The 12,442-nt window shown below is 39.3% G+C and overlaps 1 protein-coding gene across 14 annotated transcripts in view; it reads left to right on the top strand.

Moving 5' to 3' along the window:
• ICE2 (interactor of little elongation complex ELL subunit 2) overlaps positions 1 to 12,236 on the top strand; it is a 57,015-nt gene extending 44,779 nt beyond the window's left edge. For all 14 annotated transcript variants that reach the window (XM_077939513.1, XM_077939517.1, XM_077939512.1 and 11 more), the window contains 3 exons: positions 2,343 to 2,393; positions 5,635 to 5,893; positions 11,219 to 12,236. In XM_077939513.1, coding sequence (XP_077795639.1) covers positions 2,343 to 2,393; positions 5,635 to 5,893; positions 11,219 to 11,347 — 439 coding nt within the window. In that variant the 3' untranslated portion in view covers positions 11,348 to 12,236. The remainder of the gene's footprint in view (positions 1 to 2,342; positions 2,394 to 5,634; positions 5,894 to 11,218) is intronic.
• Positions 12,237 to 12,442: the final 206 nt, after the last annotated feature.

Below are 12,442 nucleotides of genomic sequence, written 5' to 3'. Positions count from 1 at the left end.
ACTTAAGAGAAGAAATGGTTCTGACTTCTACTAGCTGCATAGTTCCAGCCTTCACAGGTTTGACATAGTTTTTTAAGGGTCCCAGATCCAAATTTGAACTCTCTGCCTGCTTCAGTATGTCTGCTTCTATTACAAGGACTGCTTCTCTTGAACAGTAACTCTTTTTTATATATGTGAATAGAAAAGCTTTTCCATACCCTAGTCTGTACCTGCCTTGCTTTTCCCAAAGAAAAACATTTTTTAAAAAAAGAAAGGAGGAGGTCGGGCACAGTGGCTCATGCCTGTAATCCCTGCACTTCGGGAGGCTGTGTCAGGAAGATCACTTGAGGTCAGGAGTTCGAGACCAGCCTGGACAACATGGTGAAACCCCATCTCTACTAAAAATACAAAAATTAGCCAGGCGTGGTGGTGGACACCTGCAATTCCAGCTACTTGGGTGGCTGAGGCAGGAGAATGGCTTGAACCCAGGAGGCGGAGGTTGCAGTGAGCCGAGATCGTGCCACTGCACTCCAACCTGGGCAAAAAGAATGAGACTCCGTCTCAAAAAAATAAAAATAGGGAGGGAGAGAGAGAGAGAAGAAAAGAAAGAAAGAAAGGACCGATGGACGGACTTCAGGTCTAGAAGAACTACTGAAGAAATTTTTAAAATAATACCTGTATTTGGCCAGGCGCAGTGGCTCAGGCCTGTAATCCCAGCACTTTGGGAGGCCGAGGTGGGTGGATCACGTTAGGAAATCAAGGCCAGCCTGGCTAACATGGTGAAACCCCATCTCCACTAAAAATACAAAAAATTAGCCAGGCGTGGTGGCAGGCACCTATAGTCCCAGCTACTCGGGAGGCTGAGGCAGGAGAAGGGTGTGAACCCGGGAGGCAGAACTTGTAGTGAGCCAAGATCACGCCACTGCACTCCAGCCTAGGCTACAGAGCGAGACTGTCTCAAAAAAAAAAACTTGTATTTCCCTTTAGCTATCCTATCACGAGTGAGTGGCTTCTCTGTCATCACAGGTTTAACATACCTGTCAATTTTTTTGGAAGCTAATTCACCACCATCTCTGAAAGACAAACTCTTAGGCATATTAGCTTTACTAAAGACCTCTTATCTTTTTTTTTTTTTTTTTTTTTTTTTGAGGTGGAGTCTCGCTCTGTTGCCCAGACTGGAGTACAGTGGCGCGATCTCAGCTCACTGCAAGCTGTCCCTCCCGGGTTCACGCCATTCTCCTGTCTCAGCCTCCCAAGTAGCTGGGACTACAGGCAACCGCCACCACGCCCGGCTAATTTTTTGTATTTTTAGTAGAGACAGGGTTTCACCATGTGAGCCAGGATGGTCTCGATCTCCTGACCTCATAATCTGCCCACCTTGGCCTCCCAAAGTGCTGGGATTACAGGCTTGAGCCACCGTGCCCAGCCGTGTTTTTTTTTAAGTATATAATTTGAACATAAAATAGTGATCTCTTTACAACTGCTCTGACTCACAAAAAGCCAAATACATTATGATAATGAAAGCAAATCATGAAATGACAAAAATTGGCCGGATGCCGTGGCTCATGCCTGTAATCCCAGCACTTTGGGAGGCCGAGGCAGGTGGATGACCTGAGGTCAGGAATTCAAGACCAGCCTGGCCAACATGGTGAAACCCCATCTCTACTAAAAATACAAAAAATTAGCTGGGTGTGGTGGCACATGCCTGTAGTCCCAGCTATTTGAAAGGCTGAGGCAAGAGAATCACTTGAGGCCGGGCGCGGTGGCTCAAGCCTGTAATCCCAGCACTTTGGGAGGCCGAGACGGGCGGATTACGAGGCCAGGAGATCAAGACCATCCTGGCTAACACAGTGAAACCCCGTCTCTACTAAAAAAAATACAAAAAACTAGCCGGGCGAGGTGGTGGGCGCCTGTAGTCCCAGCTACTCGGGAGGCTGAGGCAGGAGAATGATGTAAACCCGGGAGGCGGAGCTTGCAGTGAGCTGAGATCCGGCCACTGTACTCCAGCCCGGGCGACAGAGTGAGACTCCGTCTCAAAAAAAAAAAAAAAAAAGAGAATCACTTGATTCTGGGAGGTGGAGGTTGCAGTGAGCAGAGATCGTGTCACTGCACTCACTCCAGCCTAGTCTACACAGCAGGACTCTGTCTCAAAAAAAAAAAAAAAAAAAGAGGAAATGGCAAAAATTAAGTAAATATCATAATTTAATCCTAATAGAAATAAGTTTCAATATGTTTTGTTTTACATTATCTCATCCGCTGTTTTTGTTGTTGTTATTGAGGGCATTTCTCTGCCTGAGGAGCTATAATTGCTAAAAATAAGTTTTTTGCAGTTTCATTTTACATGAATTTCTTTTATTTCTTAGGATTTCCAATTTATTTAACATCCTCCAACACATTCTAAAGAAATTAAGTAGGTAAGTATTTTTTAGGCATTTTGCTTTGATATGTCTGATTTTCTTAGATGAAAATTCTTAGAAACTTTGAAAATGTGCTGTTAGGAATAGAGACTAAATAACCTAGAAATGCAAAAATTATTATGTCAAATGTAAAAATTTATATTGTAAAAATATAAGATAATATGATAGTATCTGGCTTTAATGAGCTTGCAATTACATTTTCCTGTAAGTCTATTATTGTGTTGTTTTTCTATTGCAGCTGTAACACATTGCCACTAACTTGGTGGCTTAAAACAAAACAAATTTATTCTCTTTTTAGTTCTTGAGGTCAGAAATCCAAAATCAGTTTCACCGGGTAAAAGTCAACAGGGCTGGTCCTTTCTGAAGACTGAGGAAAGAATCATTTCTTTACCTTTTTCAGTTTCTAGTGACCACCTGTATTCCTTGACTTGTGGCTCTTTCCTCCATCATCAGGGCATGTCACTTGGATCTCTGTGTCTACATCACATTGCCTTCTCCCCTTTTGTGGTAATATCTTCCTCTGCCTCCCTTTTATAAGGTTCCTGGTGATTACTTTGGGCCTTCTCACATAATTTGGGATAATCCCCTCATCTCAAAAGTCTTAATTTAATCACACCTGCAAAACCATTAAATGTAATACAGTCACAGATTCTGGTGATTAGCATATGGATATCATGGTGGGGGACCATTATTCAGCCCACCATGGCTATATTATTTTCACTTTCAAGACTAAAAAAAAGATCATAGAGGCCGAGCACAGTGGCTCACACCTGTAATCCCAGCACTTTGGGAGGCTGAGGCAGGTGGATCACGAGGTCAGAAGATCGAGACTATCCTGGCCAACATGGTGAAACCCCATCTCTACTAAAAATACAAAAAAAATTAGCTGGGTGTTGTGGTGTGCACCTGTAATCCCAGCTACTCAGGAGGCTGAGGCAGGAGAATCACTTGAACCCGGGAGGCAGGATTGCAGAGCTGAGATGTGCCACTGCACTCCAGCCTGGGCGACAGAGTGAGACTCCCTCTCAAAAAAAAAAAAAAAGAAAGAAAGAAAGAACATAGAGCTAAATGAACAGTCATTTAGGTCCATGGCAAGTCTTAGAATATGGATTTTTCCCCGGTGATACATCAAACTATTTTGTTATATGAATGTTTGCATTCCTTCTCTTATGCCCTTACCAAAGGTTAAACTTGAAAACAACTTGAATCTGAACTTACAGCCAAAATCTCAAAGTTCTAGTTCTGAAGAATTCTGTTATCCAACCTGATGTCAGTTTACTTATTTGTAAAATGATGGTGTCAAGTGCAATAACTTCCTAGGTACTTTTCAGTTCTGATATTCTGTGATTATGTGACAGGATTTTTGTTTTATATATTCTGTTCTTCATGTTACATATAAAGCTTTTGCATGAAATTTGCCAGATGTTTTTTGAAATTTTATTATCAATATTTTATTTAGTTTGTGTATTAGCTTTATATTGTGGCTATAACAAATTACCACAAAATTAATGTTATAAAACAACACAAATTTATTATTTTGCAGTTCTCAAGTCAGAGGTCTAACAGGGTTCACTGAGTCAAAATCAGGGCATTGGCAAAGCTACATTCCTTTCTGTAGGCTCTGGGAAGGATCTATTCCTTGCCTTTTGTAGCTTCTAGAGGCCACCTGCATCCCTTGGCTTGTAGCTCCCTTCCTCCATCTTCAAAGTTACAAAGCCAAGTTAAGTCACATCTCCCTCTGAGTCTCTTCTGCCTTCTTCTTGCATATTTAAGGGCTATTGTGATTAGTAAAATTTGACCATTTTAAAGTCAGTTGATTAGCAACCTTAATTCCATGTGCTACCTTAATTCCCTTTGGCCATGTAACATATTCATAGGTTCCAGGTTTGGAACATAAACATTTTTAGGAGGCCATTATTCCACCTACCATAGTTTATATTCATCCATATACATTAGACATATACGGCACTTGTAAGATACTCCTTCTTAGAGTATCTCTCATTCTCCATGAATTAAATATTAATACATTCTTCTGTAAACGAAAGCTTTCTTCATTTTTAGTGGAGGTAGTTAAGATACATGATTTTCATTGATTAAAGCTCAATCTTTGAAATGTTATTTATTCCTATCAAATAATTATTCATTTCTTTATATGGAAATATGAAAGTTATTGGGAAAAAAATTTCCAGAGGATAAGAGCAATTGTCAACACCTATTTTCAGTTTAAAAATTGATGAAAATGTAACTTAATAGGTTTATAGGCAAATCTTTATAGCTAAAGTATGGTAAATCTTTCTTTTTCAATAATATATTGTGGTAAAGAACGGATGTTCTCCTTAACATCTTTGATCCAGAGGACTGTGTAATCCCAAGAAAGCACAATGTATTTATTCATATCCCTTTAGTTCTTTATGATGTACACTGAATTATTTAAAGCTTTCTAAGGAGAAAGGAAAAATGTGGTTTTGATGTTCAACATAGCTGGTTATTGCTACAGTAGAGGATCGTGATTAAGGGTGTGGCCTGTGGAGTTCAAATGCCTGGGTTTATATCTAAGCCTACACTCAGAACTTTGGGCAAATTGCTTAGCATCTCTAATTTGTTTATTTATCACCCTAAATTAATATGCCTTGAAGGTTTATTGTGGAAGATCTAATGAGAAAATAGATGTGAAGCTATAATACAGTAGTTAGCTCATAATAAACATTTAATACCCGCTAGCTGCTGTTGTCTCTGTTATCCTCATAGCACCTCATGTTGTATCGTGATTGTTCCATTGACTGTTTCTTCCACTTTATTTTAAACTACTCAATGTAGCCAACATGTCACCTTCACTTTTGTATCTAGTCATCTGTCTATTATTAGGTACACAATAGTTGCAGTGTTAAATGAATGAAAATGCTGTAGGAATGCTTTTCAGTATAGATACCTATAAATGTCTAATCTATGGATTAGAGAATTAGGCACACTCTTTGTTTCCCATTAAATGAAAACTTACAAATTTCTATAAAAGCAAAAAGAAAATGATCAACTATTCTGAACTTTGGAGTAAGAATTAAAATTAGTTGCTTAAAAAGCATAAAAATTTAAAGATTTCTTAAATCTTATTTTATCATAAGTTTTAGAGGTGGTGTGATCTTCTCATAATTTTCAGTTTTACTAATAGATTATGATTAAGAAAGTGCTGTTGAAATTGACACAGTGAGCCAGTGGGTTGAGTTTCATTGTGTGGATTTAGCTTGCAGGAGGGTTCCTACTTGTTATCTCATGCAGCAGAAGATTCTTCACTCCTGATCTATAAGGCCTCTGATGGAAAAGTTACTAGGACAGCATACAATTTGTATAAAACACATTGCGGCCTTCCTGGTGTACCTTCCAGTCTCTCAGTTCCCTGGGTCCCATTAGATCCCAGCCTGTTATTACCATATCATATCCATCATGGAAGAATACCTTGTACTTTTCCACCTAAATCACTGGATACCACAACACAACAAAAGGTAAGATCTTTTTTGAAGTTAAAGGTTCATTAGGTTGTTTATTATTCGTCTATTTCACAGACTTTACCATATTTCAACCTGATGTTCTCATTGTCATATTAATCACAGCACCATTCTAAAAACTATATCCATAGGAAGGATAAAGTTGTATGCCGTAGTGAGTCCAGTCTACATGGTAGTGGAACTTTCTATTTTGGCAAGATTTATAAGTCAACTAAAGAAAACTCTCAGCCGGGCGCAGTGGCTCAAGCCTGTAGTCCCAGCACTTTGGGAGGCCGAGACGGGCGGATCACGAGGTCAGGAGATCGAGACCATCCTGGCTAACACGGTGAAACCCCGTTTCTACTAAAAAAATACAAAAAACTAGCTGGGCAAGGTGGCGGGCGCCTATAGTCCCAGCTACTCGGGAGGCTGAGGCAGGAGAATGGCGTGAACCCGGGAGGCGGAGCTTGCAGTGAACTGAGATCCAGCCACTGCACTCCAGCTTGGGGGACAGAGTGAGACTCCATCTCAAAAAAAAAATAAAAAAGAAAACTCTCTTAGCTTACACAGTGGGTGTGTGGGTAAGGCATCCAAGTAGTTAAATCCTTATATTCCTATGAAAAGCAAAATTGTGGGGGTTTTTTTAAATTTTTGTTTATATATACTGAGTTTCATTTCATTAAATATTTTAGGCAATTTGCAGAAGAGTACATGTAATAAATTATGATGTAATTAAACTTTTTATTTTATTTATTTTTTTTTTGAGACGGAGTCTCACTTCCAGGCTGGAGTGCAGTGGCTCGATCTCAGCTCACTGCAAGCTCTGCCTCCCATGTTCATGCCCTTCTCCTGCCTCAGCCTCCCAAGTAGCTGGGACTACAGGCGCCCACCACCATGCCTAGCTAATTTTCTTATTTTTAGTAGAGACGGGGTTTCACCGTGTTAGCCAGAATAGTCTCGATCTCCTGACCTTGTGATCCACCTGCCTCAGCCACCCAAAGTGCTGGGATTACAGGTGTGAGCCACCACGCCTGGCCAACATTGTTAATTAGGATGAGGAAAAAGAAGTATTAGTAGTTTGTGAACAGAGTGTCTAATTAAAAATACAACTAAAGTATTAAGGACTAAATTGTGTTCTGATAAGTATTATGTAACTCCGTATTTACTGAATTACAATTAATATTACTCTCTTTATAGAATCCTTGCCAGAAGTAACAGTTGAATGACATTATCTGAAACTTATAAACCCATAGCTAGAGATATTCTCTGCTATGTCACTCATTCTGTATATTGTGTAGGAAATTCCAATTCGAGTTTAGTTGTTAGAAAAGTTTTGCACTCGGCTGGGTGCGGTGGCTCACGCCTATAATCCCAGCACTTTGGGAGGCCAAGGTGGGTAGATCATTTGAGGTCAGCAGTTTGAGACCAGGCTGGCCAACATGGTGAAACCCCATCTCTACCAAAAATTAGCCGGGCATCATGGTGCACACCTGTAATCAATTCCAGCTACTGGAGAGGCTAAGGCAGGAGAATTGCTTGAACCCGGGAGGCAGAGGTTGCAGTGAGCCAAGATCACTATACTGCACTCCAGCCTGGACGACACAGTGAGACTCTGTCTCAAAAAAGAAAAAAAAAGAAAAGGAAAGAAAAAAGTTTTGCTCTCTACAAATGATTCTGAATGTGTTCAGGAGACAAAATCCAGTATATTTTCCTTACTTACTGCCAAAAGTGTTTGAGTCAGAATTATTGTCTGAATGTTATCTTCGCATTATGGTTGCCCCAGAGCGTCTATCACTTGTGTATTCTTCCTTTTCACTGTCTATATTTTACTGAATTAATCGGTAAATGTCTTCAAATCCTTATGAGAAACAGCTGGAATGCAAATAGTGAGGATTTTTAAATAATTTAAAGTAAACAGGGTTGTTTGTTTATGTCTTTCATTTCTCCACCCTAAGTTACTGTTTGGGAGTATCCTTTTAGAAATGGGAACTCCTTGTACATTCCTACTTAGCTTTGGCCAAGAAAGTACAAATGTTAAGTTGGGACAAGTGAAAGAATGGAGAAAGTTACTTGTTAGCATTTTAAGCTATTTTATCTTCAGTTTTGGTTGTCTGTTTCCAGTTTACTAGAAGTAGTCACTTTTATAACCTAAGGAAACATTTTCTTAAGTAACTTAAAAATAATTGAAGAACTGTTTTTGAAGGATCTGTGTTTTTCTAGGAGAGTGATTTCCTTTTAATTTAGAAACACTGATTATAGTCTCTCACCTATAACCTGTAATTCTGTGTGGGGGTGGCTTATTCCTTTTTAGTGAAAATGAACAGTTTAATACCTTGGAATTGAACAACTTTAAGTGAAAGGAAAAATGTATTATGTGTGTGCAAGGTATTTCTTAAAAAAATGAGTAATATACTGTCCTTATTGATATAGACTGACATTAAAATAGTGTTGAATGCTTTATACTTTGGAAATACTTTAATGATTTGATTCTTTTTTAAATGTGGTCTAAAATGTGCTTTAGTACAGTAAGAACACAATTTATAGTCGTGTATCAGTTAACGACAGGGATAAATTCTGAGAAATGCAGCACTAGGCAATTTTGTCTTTGTGTAAATATCATAAGCTTACTTACACAAACCTAGAGGGTGTAGTCTACTACACACCTAGGCCATATGGTATAGCCTATTGCTCTTAGGTAGTCTACAGACCTGTACACCATGTTGCTGTACTGAATACTGTATGCAGTTGTAATACACTGGTATTTGCATGTCTAAACATAGACAAGGTAATACATTGCACTGTTATATTCTAACAGCTGCGACATCACTAGATGATAGAAATTTTTCAGCTCCATTATAATCTTTTGGGACCACTGTTATACATGCAGTTCATTTTGACCAAAATGTGACTGTATTTGGAAAAGGAGAAATTCCATATGTTCACAATTTGGCTACATAATAACAATTCAATTACATGTGTATCACGGAGTGTGCTTTATGCATTCAGTCCAAGAACAAATACTTAACGAGATTATCCAGGCCCAGGTTGTTGCAGAGCCCAGCATTAGGTACAGTGGACAATTAGATAACTAATACTTGGTTTGATATATTTTTGAAAGCCAGTGGAAAGTTTTTGGTGATCTACTCACCTCCCCACAATGCAGCCCTATATTTGAGAGGAATTACCCCATTTTCCTGCCTACCTCCTAGCCAGGCCATTGGAATGGGCCTTCTAGTCCCAACCAATCTAAGCACAAATATGGATTCTGGTTTTGGCAGCAATGGTGAGATCACAGCTTTCAGGAAACCAGGGAAGTAAGACTTATATGAAATAGAAATCATCTGCCCATTTTCATGGTGTAAAAATGTATTCAAACATTTTTGCCTCTACTGTGATCGCATAGTCATAAGTCCACTTGAACTCAGGTCTCATCCTTGGATAGTACCTTTGGTACTAACCCTGAGAGATGCCAGTAGAGCCTGCTTCTGCCTCCTACTGCATCAAGCAGACATTCTATTTAAGGGTCCCATTTGCTGCCTGGGCTACTTTTGACTTCTGCTTCCAGTCTTCTTGCAACAGCTTCACACTTAGTCTTTTTCTCTTTCTACAGCTTCTGTAATAAACATTCATTTTACACATTCAAACACACACAGTCTTGCAGTGGAAGTTTTCAAAATGCTTGTTTTTCTCAAAGATTTTAACACATAGAATTAGCGTGGTCAGTATACCTTTATAGGAAATACCAGCTGAGTGAGGAGTGGTATAGATTATCCAAAAGTCACCGCACTTTTCTAATCAGTATATTACAAAAGTTCATCAGATTCACACAAACAAATCTTTACTCAGTTTGTCCTTTCTGGTCACGTAAATGTAAACCCAAAAAAATGCTTTTTAAAGGAACAGTAGATATTAAATAAGGGAAGCCAGAGTCTGAGCCATTCTCAGTGAGCCTGTAACCCCTTGGAGCAAATGCAAGTAGTATTTCTGTTGGGCTAGCATTATAAAGAGAGAGTGCTTGGAGTTACACTATCACCCATCAGTCCCAGGCCTGAAATTCACTGGACAGGATATGAAGAAATAGAAGAGAACAAGGTGACTAGGGAAAATAAAGGCAGATATGGGCAGGCTCTGTGGAAATAGTTTCAGGCTGTACAGCTTTGGTCCTTCTCTGTGAGATTGGCTTCTCCATTACTCTTTTTATAGATCACATCTTTAACATGACTACATAGCAAGGGATTGTGTCTTAAGAATAGACCACCTTGGCTGGGCGCGGTGGCTCATGCCCATAATCCCAGCACTTTGGGAGGCCGAGGCGGGCGGATCACTTGAGGTCAGGAATTCCAGACCAGCCTAAACATGGTGAAACCCCATCTCTACTAAGAATACAAAAGTTAGCCAGGTGTGGTGACATACACCTGTAATCCCAGCCGCTCGGGAGTCTGAGTCAGGAGAATCACTTGAATCAGGTGGTGGAGGTTGTAGTGAGCAGAGATCGTGCCAACTGCCCTCCAGCCTGGGCGACAGAGTGGGACACTGTATCAAAAGAAAAAAAAAATGGACCCACCTCTCTTCGTTTGACTGTGTGAGCGCTATAGAAAGTGAGGGTAAGGAAGGGTAGACTTGAAGGTAGAACCACAGCAAAGTTTCTTCCCCTACTCTAACCCCCTCTTCCCGTTTGCCCATCCTCTATATTCCCCCTTCCAGTTTTTTCTTCCCCTTTTCTTATTTCTTTCTTGCTCTCCTCTTTCAGCCCTTCACTATTTCCCTTTTACTTGGGTTCTTGTCTTTTTCTCTTCCTTATACTTTAATTCCTTTTTTTTTTTTGCTTCCCTCTTTCTTAATCTTTATCTCTTTCCCATTTTCTTTCCTTATCTTCCCTACCTTTCTTATTGTCTTTCTTGTTTGTCTGTGTAATTTCTTCTCCCTGTTTACCACCTCAGACCTTCTTGTATTTTCTTTCCCTCCCTCCCTATTACTCACTTCTTCCTTTTTCTTGTCCTTCAGTTTAATTATTGCAAACACGGCACTCGTAAGGCCTGTCATTCCCTTGATTTCTAATTTATATTTTCAACCTCTAATAAATTTAACACAGAGAATAGTTTCCCCATTCACTTTTCTCCCCATCTACTCAGATCTGTCCACTTCTCTGATGGTTATTTGAAAGTTTAGTACTTTAAAAATGTGTCAGATTAAAACTTGTTTAGAAACAGCTAGGTAGCTGGAGATTAAAAATATAAGCTCATTTGCAAGGTGGTTAATACATGTATAAATACAACAGAGTTGACTGTATATAGGTATGTTGTAGTTACATTAAGCTATTCTGTTCTCTGCTTCATCTCTTAGGTTGGTGGAACAAGAATGCCTACACGCAGCCACAGGAATCCAGTTTCCATAGAAACCAAAAGCAGTTGCTTGCCTGCTCAGCAAGTTGAAACTGAAGGAGTGGCTCCACATAAAAGAAAAATAACTTGAGGACTGTACTATGGAAAATTAAATTTTAAAAAAAAACAGTTATAGCAATGTTAATTTAGAAAAGTTTGAGGGGAAATAATCAGTAGGTAAGAGGAACATTTTTCCTGTAGTAGCTAGAGTGCCTTGAAAAAATGTGTTGGCTATGTGAAGGAATGTTTCAACTAAAATGGAATGTTATGCTTTTCGCCCTTAAAGTTTAAGGAAGATCTTGATATGTTTTAACATTATCATGGCAGGGAAATATATAAAGAAGAAAAATATTTTTACATTAAACCTTTTCTAAAAATTGTAAATAGAAAAATAATTTGCTTTTTTATCAAGAACAACACTTAATCATTATGTATTGTGTTAGTTATATTGCCAGTCTGTTGAGACTGACTCAAAAAGTTAAATGTTGCCACTGCTGAAGATGATTATGAGCATCGGAAACCTTGTTTCTGACCCATTTTGACAGTTGTTGTTTTTTTTTTTTTTTTTTTTTTTTTTGAGACGGAGTCTCGCTGTGTCTCCCAGGCTGGAGTGCAGTGGCGTGATCTCGGCTCACTGCAAGCTCTGCCTCCCGGGTTCACGCCATTCTCCCGCCTCAGCCTCCCAAGTAACTGAGACTACAGGCACCCGCCACCACGCCCGGCTAGTTTTTTGTATTTTTAGTAGAGACGGGGTTTCACCATGTTAGCCAGGATAGTCTCGATCTCCTGACTTCGTGATCCACCCGCCTCGGCCTCCCAAAGTGCTGGGATTACAGGCTTGAGCCACCGCGCCCGGCCAGACAGTTTTTATATACTCCTTTAAAATGATGAATGTTGCAGGTTAATAAAGTTAATACCTTTAAAAACTTGGTGAAATTCCATTAAAGAAGCCAAAAATAAAAACTCCCTGCCTCTGAAAAGTCAGATTGGTATCTTCTTGTTTGGCAACCATCAGTTTGTTTAAAAAAAAAGAAAAAAATTTGATGGTGTAACATGTTTGATGACAAATGCCTCTATCTCTAGATTCAAGCTGAGTGTTGAAATACACTGCTGAAAGCAAAGAGATTGGTATGTTTTCCAGAAAAAAAGTCAGTGTCATTGCTCCAAATGACAAGGTTAATGTGGT

Source organism: Macaca mulatta, chromosome 7 (assembly GCF_049350105.2).
Source record: "Macaca mulatta isolate MMU2019108-1 chromosome 7, T2T-MMU8v2.0, whole genome shotgun sequence".
Classification (NCBI taxonomy): domain Eukaryota; kingdom Metazoa; phylum Chordata; class Mammalia; order Primates; family Cercopithecidae; genus Macaca; species Macaca mulatta.
This window is presented reverse-complemented; position numbering and strand designations above follow the sequence as displayed.